At 48.1% G+C, this 16,451-nt stretch overlaps 1 protein-coding gene across 7 annotated transcripts in view; it reads right to left on the reverse strand.

The window, feature by feature from the left end:
• Positions 1–15,193, reverse strand: part of AFAP1L2 (actin filament associated protein 1 like 2) — a 54,297-nt gene extending 39,104 nt beyond the window's left edge. For 2 of the 7 annotated variants that reach the window (XM_015867351.2, XM_015867350.2), the window contains exon 1: positions 14,790–15,193. In XM_015867351.2, the coding sequence (XP_015722837.1) occupies positions 14,790–14,805 (16 nt within the window). In that variant the 5' untranslated portion in view covers positions 14,806–15,193. The remainder of the gene's footprint in view (positions 1–14,789) is intronic. The other 5 variants (XM_015867354.2, XM_015867353.2, XM_015867357.2 and 2 more) reach the window with 3 other exon arrangements.
• Positions 15,194–16,451: the final 1,258 nt, after the last annotated feature.

The raw sequence follows: 16,451 nt of genomic DNA on the forward strand, positions 1-16,451 counted from the left end.
CCATCAGGTATTTATACAAAGTGGTAAGAACCCTTCACCAGGCTGAACAGTCCTGTGCCAAATGCTCCAGTCCCTTCATCATCTGAACCAGCTCCTATACACAAACCACTTTGTTGTAACGGGAGCCCAGCACTAGATTCAGTATTACCGGTGACTCACTGGGACTGAGTAAAGGGGAATAACCACCTTCCACAATCAGTTGCTGTATCAAACACTCCTTTCAGTCTTTTGTTACCTGTGAAACTGCTGAGGATATAATCTTTTCCATCAGCCAGCTCACTAATGAACAGCATTACCCCTAGTATTGAGCCCTGTAGCATAACATTAGCAACTGGCCTCCAGCTGGACTTCCTACCACCAAGCAGTGATGGGATACAAAGGCCAAAGTCTTAGTAAAGTCAAGATCAACAAAGTCCCCCTTCTCCCCACGTTCACCAAGCCAGTCACCAGCATTTTACACACATTAAGAGTGTAAGATGATAGGCTGTACAACATAAAGCAAGCATTTTTCCAAGCTGTCTACTCAGCAACTAAACATAAGTAGTAAGGTATGCTTGTTATTTTTAAAGCTTAGAGAGAGTAGTACTGCATATCAGCAGGTTGTTTGTGTTGTGGACTTAAACATGGAGTTAAGACTGCTCATATATCACCAGACAGACAGATATTTGTATCCTCACCTGTATTTCCATGTGCTACCTTAAACCAAACTTACAGACAGAATAGCTTGATACTATGTGGGCTCATTTCAATCAGCACTCACCTGCATTCAGCTTACAACTGAAACACTGGCACTCTACCAAATTGCATCACACCCCTCCAGCAGCATCTGAATGCCTCCCACCAGTGCATCACATATTTTCCTGTCTTGGCTTTGCTTTTCACAGGGTTAGAAGAACATCTTGTACAGAAATTTTGTATAGCGTATACAAAACAAAACAAAAAACCCATACAAATAGATGGAAGCTGCTTTGTAAAACTCTTGGGTCAGATCCAAAGAAGCCCTGGTCTTTTACAGCCTGAACTTCATCCCAACAGAACAATTCACTACACACTGACAAAATCTTGATTTGAGCTTCACAATGAGTGGATAGGTTTGCCACAAAGGGACTGGACTATTTCAAGTCTGCTAGCACACAGGAAAGAAGTCTATCTAGGGATTCATGAAAAAGCCACACACAAGCAGCTCCTAGCCAGACAGAACGCACACAAAGAACTCTCATGAAACAGCTAAGTACAGCTCAAATCTTCAACTATTCCCTGCAGGCAAGGATCCTCCCCACACACCCTAAAGGCAGCTGATTTGTGATATGAGTATCATGGATTTATTCCCAGTGCAGTATCTGGGTCATAACCATCCCAGAGCTCACGTTTCTTAAGGCTTATGGGTACAGGTGGAGAATGGGATGGCACCTGCTTAAAACAGATGCATGTGCTGGATGCCACTACATCCTGAAGTCTTCAGCTCCTGGAGGAGAAACGCTGTTTCTATCTAGCATTATTAATCTGAAGAATCCCAGAAATGCTCCAGGTGGATGAGTCTTCAGGCAGTGCCTAGTTCAGCTGCATGCTTAGAGCAGCAGTCACACTTAATTCAGACTGGGTTCCTTGGGGCTTTCTCCAGTGATCAGATCCAGTGAAAACCTTGAAGGATGGAAACTGAACTACCTCCATTCAACTTTGTCCACAGCTTCACTCTCTTCATTGTCAAGGGTTTTTCTCATATCAAGTCTGAGCCTTTCCTGTTCTGTTTGTCTGTTGTCTCTTACTCTCCCTCCACAAAACAAACTCTCCCTCCCAATAACCTTCCACGCATATTGGCTGCCCCCAAAAGACTGGTGTAATCTGCAGATTTGTTGAGATGTATGCTTCTTTTCTGCCAGGTCACTGATAGAGATAGACCCCAGGGCAGACTCCTGGGAAACTCCTCTAGTAACTAACTGGTCTTCATGCAGAAAACAAACCACAAACCTTTTCTCCTTGAACTCCAAAATCCAGCCAATTATCAACTGACCTACAGCCCTCCCATCCATAGCCCAGCCACTCGTTCAGTAGCATCCCAGCCCAGACACACAATTGTGCTAGATAAAGCTGTTTCTGTGGCTAAGCATCACCATTGCATTCAAATGCAGAAAACATAGCGCATTTGCTCCAAAAAAGTCTTTTAGACCTGAGTATTCCATCTATCTCTGCTTGCTTGATTCAGACTGTTATGACTGATGAGACTTTCCTCAACATAGTCAGAATTTCATCCTCAAATTGAAATAATACCAATTGTGTATAGAAGTATTCAAAAATCAAATATAAGCACTGGAGGGTTTAAGTCAAATATCGTATTTCAAACACAGACTTGATCAGCATGAGGCCCTTGGATGGCTTGGACAGCTCCAGCCAGCAGGCAGAGCTTAAGAGGTGCTGTGGGAACAGGAACAGAAAATTCACCAAAATGAGTTTATTTGTGGGCAAAGTAAGAGCAAATCCATTTTGATTTATTTCTGCTTTGAAAGAGACATTCAACAGCTTCCCAGCATTAATATATTTTCAAACTCAAGTCCAGAAAGGGTTTAGAGCTACTTATGCCCAGTTACTGTACATTTCCACAACAGCGTGAGCCTTGGCAGGCTACTCAACCAGCTGGTGGGCCTCAAATCCGCCAGAATGTGAGGAATCAAATATTTTTCCTCCCAAAATTCTGAGCAGCTGTTTCTCAGGAAAGACACTGGCCAACTTTCAACAGATCTGCTGGACAGGAAGTAGATGCAATCACTTTAACTTTGCTCACAAAGCCAAGGGTGTCTTCACCTCTCTAGCACCATTTTAAGAGTGATTCTTTTACAGCACAGAAAATGTTTCCTAACTTGAACTAAAGAGGCTTCATAAGCATGCAGAAGAAATATTTAAGGAACTGAAAATAAGGCCGTATGCTCTCTGTCATACCTCCCTCCATATCTTTTCCTATTTCCTACCCATATAGGTTATTTCAATGACCAAGAAGCTTTCTATTTGAGGAATACAAAAAGCTAATGAGACCCCTGTGCTTCTCTTTCCTCTTTCTTTTCCCTGCCATTGGCTACAGTTTCAGTCTTCCCCTGCACTAGCAATGGTATTCATCACACTCTCCACTGAGCCATGTCAACTTTAATTCAGTAGAAGGTATATGCAGCAACAACAAAGTGGTTTCTGGTGGAATTCGCTCAGAGGGTGGGCTGCCTATCAGAGCAGGCATAAACCAAGCAGCAGAAGTGCCTGGCCAGGGTGAGGGCTCCCCTTCCCCATGGGTGTGAGGTGCTGAGCAGCTCAGGCTCCCTCCCATGATGACATCCTTAGAGACCTCCCACTCACTTCGCCCACTCCCTTCATGCTCTCACTGAACTGAAAACAGGCAAAGGTCAGGTTATCCCATCCCTTTTTCTGCTATTGGTCTCTTTCCACCTCTGGCATCTCTGCTAATTCGAAACCACCCACACATTCACTTCACATGATAGCTCCAGTCACTAACATCTAACAGCTGACTTTTCTCCCTAACTTGTTGATTCAGACATGTTTTCTTATGCAGTAACCACTCCAGGATTTCAAGCCTGTTTCATATATCCCATTGCTTCCCACCAGAAGATCTCTTTCAGTTAGGAACCTTCCTGCTGCTCTGTATTCCCTGCCACAGGATCTGTCTCACAGGACTACAGCCATGCCATAAGGCTAGCAGGTCTTTGGGCAGCCTTGTGACTTGATCTTGAACCAAAATGATCCTACAATCACTGTAACACTGCTCAAGTCTCCATGCTCTGGGCACTGAGGAACCTCTTGGTACCAGGTACAGCTCCTTCCACTTCTCAAGTGAGGGTTCAGGAAGGAAATTCCTACTTAGTTGGGGACTTTCCAAGGCTGCTGGGTTACCACAGCCATACCTAAAGGGGTGATCAGGAACTCCGTTGTGCCAAAAGCTTAATTAAGAAATAAATAAATAAATAAATAAATAAAATAGAAAGAAGTTCTGCTCTAAACAACCAGTATAAGGTAGTTGTTCATAGCAGGGTTTTACTGCCAGCCATCTTCTACAGAGCTTCTAGATCCAGACAACAAGTCAGTTTCAAGTTAGAAGAAACTCTACTTCTGCTGGATTTGGATCAGAACCCTCCTAGGTAAAAAAATAAAATACAGTTAATAGAAATGTGGCGTGCATGGAGCTTTCACTCCTATTAGCAGGTCTGTCCGAGAGGACAATTTTCCATGCATGCATTAAGCCAGTCCAATACTGACATCAGCTCATTCCCATTGATCCTGATTACATAATAGTGACTTAATTCTCCATAGAATTGAATTTTCCATATGTTTGGATCCTTTACTGTTGCTACATGATTTCCTTGTTCCCTTCTGCATTTATTATTTATTATCCCTTTGTCCTATCACTTAAACATTACAGCCTTCACTGAAAGCAGAAATTTCTTACAGGTTTACTTCGACTTTCTGATACAATGTTTATCCTACCAATCTTCCTCCAACTAGAAGACATGTCAGTGATGATAATACTGCCGTACTGGGCTCAGCCATAGCTTTGAGGATTGTCACCAGTTCTGGACTGAAGTTACATTTTGTTATGACCTACTTAAGAGTAGTTAAGAACAGTTATGGCATCCAGATACTTTACTACTATTTACAATTCACAAACATCAGGTTTACAAGATCTGGAGGTTGTCTAAAGAAAGCTCAACAGATTGCAAAGTTTATCCCAGTATAGCTGTGGATGAATATTTTTGCCATGTATTTCCACCCAAAAGACAGGACTGTTCTCATCAAGGGTTACAAGCCACATGATAACACTGCAGGAGGACAGCAGATTGCTTTTGAGCTCAGTTTGGCTGTGACACTTGTGGGAGCTGGGGAAGTTCTGATTCAGTTACAGCATGCAGTGTGGGTACCTGCATCCTCAGCACATCCCCTGGTTCAGACATCATCTTCCAGCTCTCACGTCACAGCAGTGGCTGTTCTTTGGCATCATGGAAAAAAGTGTTTTTGTTTCTCTCTTTTTTTTTTTTTTTTTTTCTCCATGCCAAGGAAGGAAATTATCTTACTGTTCCATTATACACACCCAGGACTAATAATTCACATCACATTCCCAGGAATAATGAGACCTCCCAGATCATGGAGTAATCCCTGAATGATCCGAGGGAAGGCACATCACTTGGAATATTGAACTTTTAAATGGGGAAAACACCAGATGATACATACTTTCTGGAATATGGTGTAAACTGAATGATTTTAGGGACTTTTTTCATTGTTTAACTCCTTTATAGCTTGAGTCACCTCATCAAACAACTATCTCATAACAAAGCCTGTTACTATCAGGGAAGGCTAGAATGAAGGTTAAAGCAGTCCCTGCTGCCAGGTGATCACAGAGGACCTGAACACCCTGAGCATCCCAAAGGAGCACACCTGATGGAGCATCACTACACAATGGGCTGATCCCCCTGCCCAGCACACTGCTCTCCTTGCTCTCCAGCCTGCCAGTGAGCAAAAGTTGCCTAGACAGAAGCTAGCTAGCAGCTGCCTGCCAGTAGGGTGGAAAGGAGAGCAAATGTCAAAGGCAAAGCAGGCAAGGAGGTGGAATCGAAGGGCTGGGCCATCCTTCTCAGCAGGAATAACTGGCTGGACAGCAGGAGGTTTCAAAAGGTTACTGTGCCAAAGAAGTCTCTATCACCTACCACACACAGCCACTGAAACCAACAAATAAATGTTCTCTAAGGATCCCCCTCTGCTAGATACCCATGTATTCTTAATTTGCAGTGTACAACAGCAGCACAAAATGTACTCTGAGTGCAGAGTACAGCTGAAGAAATACTGAGCACCAGTGACACTTTTGCACCAGGACTTGCCAAAAGTTTGCTGCCTCACACCACATGTTTCACCATATCCCCCTGCTCATGGCCATGCAGCACACTTACCCAGCCACCCAGCCCCATGCATGCCTGTGCATCACAGCCTGCACTGTGACCCAGCCCAGGTCCAGCTGTGTTTGCTCGGGCAGCTGCAGTGCCACAAAAAACAGCTGCATGGATCTGGGCCGGACACCTGGCTCCAAATAAAAGCGGTTCAGTAGCAAGAATTGGCCACCTCTGCTCCACACAACTGGAGCTGACCCTGTGACTGAGTCAGGCATCACCGCACCTGCCTTCTCCTCCGCAGAGCGGTGTCAAAGGACTTGCATCAAATCAGGGTGGCAAGGCAGCAAACGTCCATTACAGAGTCTGACTCAGGGCCAAGAGACCCAGATTTTAATCCTGGCCCCACCTCTGCCTGAGCTGCAGTGCAGGAAGTCTCTCCCCTTCCTGGTTTGTCCACGTTGTTCACTGCTCCCATCGCTGTAGGAGTGATCTTCCCCCACCCCAACCCTCTCTGACTTCAGGAAAGCTCTTGGCAACCAACATCACAAATGTTTTGGGTTTTTTTCTTTTGTTCCAAAAAAAAAAACAACTTCCATGCTTCATTTCAGACATTATGGTTTTCATTTTCACATAACATACACTGTGACTGACACGTCAAAGCCCAGATCTCGGGGCTTTATTTCTGAATTCACTATAAAGAATTGCTCCCTGCTACTGACTGAGTCATCCCTTCTAGATCAAAGCTGCTCCTGCTCAAACTGAAAGAGAACAGTTTGGCATTTGACTCTTTCATCTAGAAGCCAGCTCCATGCTAGGCAGCAGCTCCCTTTGCATATTAAAAAGGGAATATTTTACTTCCTTCTTCATTCTTTTGGGAATAAAGCAGACAAAAAGTGAATGCATGAACAAGGGAAGGAGATCTTACGGGCAAGCACTGAAAGGAAATTTGGAATTCCAATGCAGAATTTGAGATTAGCAGAAGTTCTCAGGATCTCTGTTTCATCACAGCTGAGCAGAAGATGAAGTGGAGCACATCTCAACAGCGGGGCTCCCAGCCCTGACTGAGGTCTGTGCAGAGGGGTTGGCTGTGTTTCCATACAGCCCGACCCCAGTGTGCTCGAGCCTCCTCGTTTTTCACGGTCCAAGGAATTATGTCTGGAGCAAGGGTCAGCCATGCCTGTGCTCTGAGCACTCGGAAGTGCCGGCATTTCTGCGGGGTGAATATACTGCCAGCTCTGCATTCCTCCTCTATCACACATCAGCTTTTGTTAACTTGAAGGTTTGACTGCTTGGTGTGCCAAAGCATCTTAACAATATTTCTGGTGCAACCAGTAAAGTAACCTATCAATAACAACTGGTTAAACTTTCAGTAAGCCCAGTCTAAACCTCAGATCCAGTCTGACCCTTGCGGTCTGTCCATTGGCTGTGCTGGAGGGACACCAGGAATGAATTTGGCCTTTCCCACCTCCTCTAGATATGGGCCAACAGACATTCATGTTTGTCAGGAAAAACAGGAACATATGCTGAAAACAGAACATTTCCAACAAAAACCTCCATCCAGCATGGGAACAAAAGTAAACCAAGAACGTTTTGCAGCTAATGAAGAGTGACAGTGGGAGGCTGTCTGACCAGAATTAAACATTATAAGAATACCTTAAAAGAGAGCATTGGAGTACCATGCAGATCAAGCCATTTCTTCACAGAGACAAAAAATATCTGACAGAAGAACATGCAGTCTGGAAGAGGCACACAACAGCCCACAGATTTCATACAGCTCTGTAGTAACACCCAGTTTCACAGAGAGACAGAACTGCCTACGTTAACAGCAGCGATACCCATCTCATCACACACTCAGCATTAATGGAATACCCTGTACCTGCTCTCAAAGTCCTTGCTCAGAAGCACCTCTCTGTGCTCCATCCGTGGCTGTGCTTCTGTTTGTCCCCAGGCTTTCAAACACCCATGATGTTGGTAGGTGACCAGCACGAGAATAAAAGAATCATCACAACTAGAATGACACTGGCAGCAAATTGCACACACAGAACCAAAGGGGGATGTCATTATTCAAGCCAAAGAATTGAAGGAAGGCTGACGTAGCCAACAAATACAGAAGTTCAATTCCATGCTGTTTAATGCGGGGTTTCAGCCAGAGGCAAACCTACAGAGGCTGCCCCAGGACTAGAGGTGCCTAAACCCACAGCCATGCCACTTCGCTTCCCAGTTTTTCAGGCTGGGCACTGCCTGGAACCCACTGCGCTCAGCCACAGCAGTACAACAAAACTGCTGCTGCTCTTTTGGCTTAGAGGCTCAGAGAGCTATCAGAACTACAAATAAATCATCCTGCTGTTGGGAACGCTGAGGCATCCCGGGTCGAGAAAGCATTTGTTTCTCTTCTCAGCCAGACATGGGAATTCAGGCTTTATAACGTATAACTTTCGATTGCCATTTTGCCTTCCCCCACCCCACCAACTCCCACTTCAATTTCCAGAAATAGACCTCTTCCGCACTCAAAGAGAGCATCTGCTTGAGAAGCTCGAGCTGCAAACTATGCTCACTGGAGTTATTTAGCACAAAGTGCTAACAGACACAGCCTTGAAGCAACCGCATCCTCAACCCAGCTCCGCTCCATACACTGCCAGGAGATTCTGGAAGTATTAACCAGGGTGGCCCATTTAGATAGAGATTATAGGGATTTTGGCATATACAGGTGATTAAATCAAGAGCCTGCTGTGCTGGAGCTGGGACTAGCTGCCACGATCTAAGAGCTCAGATGACAGACTGCATTAACAGCACCTCAGTATCTGCAGATGAGGATCAGAGACAAAATTACAATTCAAAAACCCAGAAATGAGGAGTGAAGTTTAGCATTAGAAACACACTTCAAGACTGATTTACAGGATCTGGGGAACTTTCCTAGAACTACTCCCTATGGCTCAAACAGATTCAGACAAAAGCCAAGCCACACTTTTAAGCACTGATACAGTTATGGACACTCAGATGAGTGACAGCACATTGAGGCAATCTGTACCAACAAGGCAATAATTCCTTTCAGCTGTCTTCTCCTCACCAGGGGGACAGTTTCAAAGCTGCAGAAGCAGAGCTAACTAGTGTGGGTCCAAGGGAACCGGTAACATCAGCAGCCAGCACTGCTCGAGAGTTAAAAGACCTTGTGTGCATGTCCTGCAACATGACTGGAAAGAGGAGATGGGATAAAACTGAAGCAGCAATGTGAATCTGTGTTTACATAAAACAATACTCTGTTTAATTGAAGAGTAAATCATTTACAAGCATTGCTTTGCTAAGTGGTACAGTAGCTGACTTCTGTTTAGCATTGGTAAGAAGAAAGGCCTTTTGGTTTTGCATTCAGGTGAGTGCACATCTGCTGTACACCTCTGAGAATACCTGGGGTGTGCCTTTCCAGCAGGCTCATATCCCACACAGCCCTCACCCTGCTACAGCATGGGTCCTTGATGACCAAAAAGCTGTGCATACAGAAAAGGGATTGCAGGGGCTGAGAATCACCAGCACTGTACTCTGCTTCTCAGGGAAGTGGGGAGCACAAACACTGGGATGGGGGAATATCCCAGATCCCACAGGTCACACATAGCTGGGTGGGATCCACCCTGCAGCCTGTGCTTCTGAAGTGAGGTGAAGAGGATGCTACAGCCCATCCCTAGCCCAGCTGATGGCAACAAAGTGAGGACAGCCCAGCTGCTCTATAGGTGGAGCCTGATGAACCTGAACAGTTCTCATGTGAGGCTTCTCAAACCTCATCAGCTGCCAAGATCAGGCAATCCTATAGCAGATGTGGAACAGTACATCACAACCTCAGCTCTCTCTATCTCTGATTCTGCATACCCTAGGGAAATGGAGAGGCCTAAAAAATATGACAATAAAAGCTGCAGAAGTTTCCACCAGTCGAGATGAGCAGGCACATTTTTAGAGGCTGCAATAAAACACAAAATATCCTTGAAAACACCAGATTTAAACGGAGGAGACAGGACATGCTCCTCAGCCAAACTGCAGGGATGGAGCAGCTGATGGAGGGGACAGATGGCCTCCAGCTGTCACAAGCCGTGCTGCAGCCTGGCATTGCCACATGGCCACTTCTGCAGCACACATTTCTGCACTTGCACATTTTCACAGCTGTGGGTGGTGGCCAACTATAACCAGTGTGACCGTGCACCCACTTCCAAAGAGCATCCCTGCATTACTGCTGATTTCCGCTCACACACAGTGGGACCATTGGAAGTCAGAGCTGTTTGGCACCATCCCGACTGGACACGTGCACTGCCTTGCTCCAACAAATGACAAATGGATGCTACTCGAAGCCAGTGGGGCTGCAGCTGGCTCGGACACATTCCTTAGCCCAAGGAATATCCATGTTTCAGACACATTTGAGGGGAGACATTCAGCTCACCAGTGACATTGCAAAACCCTCGTGTAACCCACATTTTGTCTGAGCCAGCTCTTTCTTCCCAAGCCTTAACAGCTTTCATGCTTTTCAGTGATAAATAACAACAATGCAAGTCTGGATCAGGGGTGTACTTGCAGACACCTTAGCTCACAGGAGCCTGTGCACACACTTCCCCTCACACCTGCCTCCTGCAGATCAGCCCCAGGAAGGAGGTTATACCCTCACTCCTGAGCCCCATCCACATGGGAAAGGTTGGAGCCACAGCCTGAGCACAAACTGCAACATGCTCCTACCTTGGACCCACCTTGCTCAAAGCACTGCTGCCAAAGCGTTATGCCAACAGCTCCTGAGAGCATCCAGGCTGCTGAGCAGCCCACCTCTACCCTCCAAACTTTGTACTGACTCCAAAAAGCCCAGAAGCATTAATTATTAGTGAGATGGAGAGTCTAAAGATATTTTTAATCCCAAGTCACAAGAGCGAGAGGAGAACCATGTGCAGCACCCTGTGCTGGGGGCAGTGGCTGCTCCCACAGCTTCAGGGGGAGGTTTGAATTCCTGCATGCAGAAGGAAGCCCACAGCCTGGGCTGCCAGCTGGGGCTGGTGGGTCTTTGCTTCCCAGGCTTATTGTAAGCCTTACACTGCTTTCATCCTAAGCAGATCCAAATGAAATAGGGGAGAGAAAAGACAGTAGAAAAATCTTTATGCAAGACAGAGCACAGTCCTCACAAGTAGGGGACATACTGGCTTCTATTAAATCACAAGCAGCAAACACATGCATTATGTGGGAGTCTCAGCCTGATCCTATAATTCCAAGATATTTACTTTCAGACAGAGCTGTTAATAACTGAAGACAATGTTGCCATACATCAAACCATCCTCAGATGCGCTTTCTATGGAATTTTGCCCATAAAAAAGTCAATAGTTCAGTGGAGGAAGGAGAAAAAGGGAACAAAAAATAGTACATTGGTGCATGCTGACCTGCACATTTTGGACTTGAGTCCAGAGCCCTCACTGACAGAGCCAAAGTGCCCACAGGAACTGCTCCACTTGTGCCTCCACCAGAAGCATCTGTTCTCAGTGCTTCAGTGCCTTTTAGCCCCACTCCTTGCCTTTTGGGGTTGGTGCAGGGCTGAAGCTGAATGCTTTCTACACACCCCACAGGTGCAGCACCAGCCTTTGTTTCACTTCAGCCCAGCAAGGAGCAGGGCTGGCACTGGCAGCATCCTGGGGTCAGAGCAGACCAGACACCCTCAAGCTGTGCAGGCAGACCACAGCACAACACACGTCCTGTCTGCTGGCCTGGGAGCAGAGCAGCAGTGACTCACCTGCCACCACAAGTAAACACCAGCAGGCAGCCTGTCAGACTGGCTCTGGGACCGCAGCGACCCAGTTCACTTGCAAGCACTGGCTCTGTACTTAAAGGAGCATTGCCTATGGCCCAGGTGCTCATGCTCTGCATCATGATTAATCACAGCTGAGTTTTGCTCCTCAGAAACATCCCCTACAGCTCTTAGATCTCTGGTGGCTCGTGCCTGAAGACAAGCTTCCCTGCTCTGATGGGCTCCTGCCCTTCAGAGGGCACAGCAGATTGTTTGGAAGAAGGTAGGAAGTTCTCAAGACAACAGCATGCCCGATCTAGAATCAGAATAATTGAGATTGCAAAAGACTACTAAGCACATCCAGTCCAACTGTCAACCTGTCACCATCATGCCCACTAAGCCACATCACTCAGTGCCATATCTTTGCATTTCCTGAAAGCCTCCCAGGGATGGTGAGCCAGGTAGGATGGCTGGGAGGAATGCATCACCCACATGCAGGGGAGCTTGGGGTTTGGGTCCTGAGCTTACTGTACTGCTCCCCCATCCCTGTCTCGAGCTGGAGCCATGCTCCAAGAAGCAGCAGCACTTTTGCATAGGCTCTGCCTGTGCTGTGGACACTCAGTGAAAGCAATTGGCACACAAAGAACTCATTCACAGGGATTCCATGCACGCAGCTGGAGCAAGGAAGGTGTGTGAAGGGGTGAGAGCTGCCCCATACAGGGAATAAACACCACGCAGACACCAAAGCAGCAGGACTGAAGGGTACTGCACCCTCTGCCCATCTCTGAGACAGAAATACGACACTGGCACCAAGACGATGCGTGGGATGGCTTGGCTGGAAGGGCACAGCAGATGCATCACTGAGACAGGCTGCGGTTTCTGTCCCCAAAATAGGTTTCATCTCCTAAATCCCTGCTGAGCAAATGACTCCTGTGCTTGTTCCCTTCTCCAAAACCCACTGAGGTCACTCACTCAAGGAGTTACTCAGGACATTAACCAAAGGGGTCTGAGCCCAGCAGCTGAGCATTGTGTGGGGGCAGGTACAGGGACCTCACCGCCCCTTTTTCTCCAGCTGCCAGGTGCACCAGGACAATTAGCTGAGCACAACAGCTGTGTTGGTGCTCAGCTGAGGAGAAAACACATATGTTTGCATGGAGCATGGATCATATTCATTTGAATCAGTCCAGTTTGAACTCTGATTAACTGAGTTTTATAAAGAACCTCAGACCATTATCACAGCTCTTATCATCACCCCTTCTGCTTCACAGTTTAATGCCAGTCACACCTCCATGTATTTTCAAGAACTTGTTAAAAAGAACACGTGCACAAAGTCCCAAACAGGCCCACACCCGGATCTCCTCCCAGTCCAGTCACAATAACTAGCAAGCAAACACCTCATCTTCCTACCAAGTCACCCCTTTAATCCTTATCTACGCCACCGATTGGCTCCTGTGAAGACCTAATATGTGCCAAGTAACTCCCCTGTGCAGCTGTCCCCGCAGCCCCATTGGCAGGGGCTGGGAAAGGAATGTAGCTCTCAGGAGTTTTACCACCCGAGCCCTTCCCGGTGCCACCCCACAGGCTGCCAGCCCCAGCTCGCACCCATCCGGCCCCACACGTCTGCCTAACTGGATTCCTGTGGTGTGTCACCCTCTGAGGCAGCAGGGACACCTGCATGCCAGCTGGGAGCTGGAATTAAAGCACATCCCTGCCTGTACTTAAGGAAAACAGCACTGCTGTCTGCTGATGATTGCAACCTTATTTCCAAGCAACAGAAAGGGCCTTAGAGTCAAAGTCCTCCTCCCTAAACACCACTCTGTTGCCTAACAGAGCCCTTTGCATCCACCCATCTCCAACATCAGAGCATTTCCTTGCACAAGCACTCTGTCCAGCCAGTGGAACAGGCAAAAGCTCCCATCCATTCATCCATCCCCACCAACACATGCACCTCTCCTTGTGCTCACTAACTGCCCCTCACTGCTCTCTCCACCTGCTCCTCAGCACCCTGCCTTATATATGCCCTCTGCACTGCCAGCAGGGCCAGACCCAGCTCTCACCCATACAGCCGTCTCCCTCTGCACCCTCATTAATGCTGGGCTGGCTCCCACACACACACACTCACTCCCATTGGTACAAAGGCACTGGCAAGCCCCCGCCATCGCAGCACTTGCTATTCATTCCACATGTGCAGAACACATCCCCGCTGCTCTGAAGGAGCAGTGTGCATATTTAAATAAGACAACATACAAAACATAGCTGAATCTTAATGAATCTATTGCTTTGCTGCTGGAACTGAATGGAACCGTGCAGACCCTGCCAGAATTTAAAGAAAAAAAAAAAAAGCTACACAATATTTGACTTGTAATATCATCTCTCACGTCACTCCAGCAGTACGCTGCTGTTGTGCTTATCGGGTTTGTAAAGCATCGATTGTAAGCAGGAACCAAAATGCAACAGGAGGTACAGCGCCTCAGGCACTGATACTGATACAGGCTGCGCTCCGGTGCTGCAGGGCTCATGCAGCACAGGCTGAAAATAGAGATTAATTTCAGCCAGCGCGATACCTTGATGTTACCCGAAGCTCCAATTAAGAAGGATTAGGGGGAAAGGGATGTGAACTGAATGCATCTGCTGAGTTTCAACCACATCTTGTCAACTGGAGGAAAACAAACGCAAATGGGCTCAAGCAGGCACACGTGTGCCGAGTTCCAAGTTCCCCTCTCACACCTCCAGGAGTCCCGAGAAGGGCGGCGGTTTCGGTAGATCCCCGTTTACCCGCAGCGGATCCCACCGCCGGCTCCACTCCCCTCGGGAAGGAGACCACGAACAGCAGCGGCCGAAATGGCCGAGTGCTCCCATAGGCGCAGGGCTCTCCAGCGGCTCCCAAAGCGGGGAACTTTTCCGAGAGCCGCCCGCAGCCCTTCCCGGTGCCGTGTCCGAGCATCGCTGCACGGGGAGGCAGCAGGCAGGCTGCGGCAGACGGACCCCGGCGAAGCTTTGGGGCAGCAAAACGAGTTCGACTCGCAGTTCCCACCGCCGTCCCCACTCGTTTTCCATCCCACCGCGGTTTCCCACCCGCGGGCACAGCGGTCCAAGTCCCCCACCTAAGATCCTTCCCTTCCAACGCTGCTCCCCACGAGCAGCAGCGGACACGGACACGCGCGGCGCCTCCTCACCTTTATACTTCTCCATAGGGACCACGGCCGGGACTCCCCGGCGCTCCGGGACACGGCGCTGCCCTCCCCGCTCCTCTCAGCGCCGCTCACCGCCTGCCCGCCGCCGGCACCGGATCCCGGCCCGGGCCGCCCCGCCCCTCCCCGCCCCGCGGCTCCGGGGTGGGGAGCGGAGAGCGAAGGCAGGGTCCGATCGGGGGCTGCTTCGCCTTGTCCCAGGAGAGCGCCTCGCCCCCGGAGCTCTCCGTGCCGGGATGAAGCAGCCGGGTGCACTCGTTCCTTGAACAGACCCCGGTTGTAGCCCCGAAGCACTAAGCCTGTGCCCTGCCTCCCAGCAGCCTTGCAGAGGCTCCCTATCAGGGGCTGCCTCCTGCAGAGCCGCTCTCCCAGCGAGGTGTCCCTGGAGTCATAGAATCATAGTATGACTTAGGTTGGAAGCATCCCCAAAGATCACCCAGTCCCACCCCATCCATAGGCTGGGTGCCTCCCACCAGATCAGCGCCCAGAGCCCCACCCAACCTGAGCATCCCCAGGGATGGGACACCCACAGCTCTATGGGCAGCGCTGCCAGTGTCTCACAGCCTTTGAGTAAAGAATGTCTTCCTAAGAGCTAACTTAAATCTTCCCTTTTAGTTTATATACATTCCACATTGTCCTGTCACTATTAGACTGTATAAAAGTAATTCCCCTTCCTGTGTATAAGCTCCACTCCAATACTGAAAGGACATAACGAGGTCTCCTCATTTCAATTTAGATCAGGTATTAGTAAGAAATACTTTCCAATGAGGATGATGAGGCCCTGTCAATGCTGTGGGTGCTGCAACCCTGGAGGTGCTCAGGGCCAGGCAGGGGAGGCACTTGGGCAACCAGACCTGGTGGGTGACGTTGCTGCCCACAGCAACAGGGTTTAATGTGCCTTCCAACCCAGGCTATTTCATGGCATAGAGTTACATCAGACAACATACATGGAGACTGTAGAAATCTTCCAGCTCCAGAGAAGTTTCAGTTAAGTTTGACTTGTCCCCACGCTTGACAGCTTAAAACTAACTGCAGTTTTCGAAACTCAGCTCTGCTTCCCTGAGCTGGCAAACCCCTGAGGCGTGCCCATGCCTCCAAGCAGGTGGGTACTCACACTGAATTCAGCAAGCATAATGAAGGATAATAGGAGTCAAACAAACTAATTAAAGATGATGTGAAACATCCAGGCAGCAGATACCCGAGATTCCTGTCTTTGGGCCCCTGAGCCCTTACAGCCTTGCTAGACCTTGTTGCTCCGCTCCCAGTTGTGATGAGGACACCAACATCCCACAGGGAGCCAATATTGCCAGTGTAGGTGCTGACATCCAGACATTTGCTACTCTGCCCAGGCAGCGCACACACTTGTGTGCTGGTTTTCACACTAGAGCTTCTTGGAATCAATAAAGTAACAGCCACCTATGTACATACCCATGTATTTCTTGCTTTTTTCCCCCTTATTATTAGTGATGGTTATTAGTTATAATTAGCACTAGCAATTACTTATTTGTGACAAGCCTTGAGGGTCAAGATCATCCTGTTTGAGTTTTTGCTTAAGTACTCTGCTATGGCTTTCAGTGGCCATGACAGACCCCTTTGTCTCAAATTAGTCTTGGTGTACCACAAAGCTTCTGTCCCTCTGTAGACTCT

Source organism: Coturnix japonica, chromosome 6 (assembly GCF_001577835.2).
Source record: "Coturnix japonica isolate 7356 chromosome 6, Coturnix japonica 2.1, whole genome shotgun sequence".
In the NCBI taxonomy this organism is placed as follows: Eukaryota; Metazoa; Chordata; class Aves; order Galliformes; family Phasianidae; genus Coturnix; species Coturnix japonica.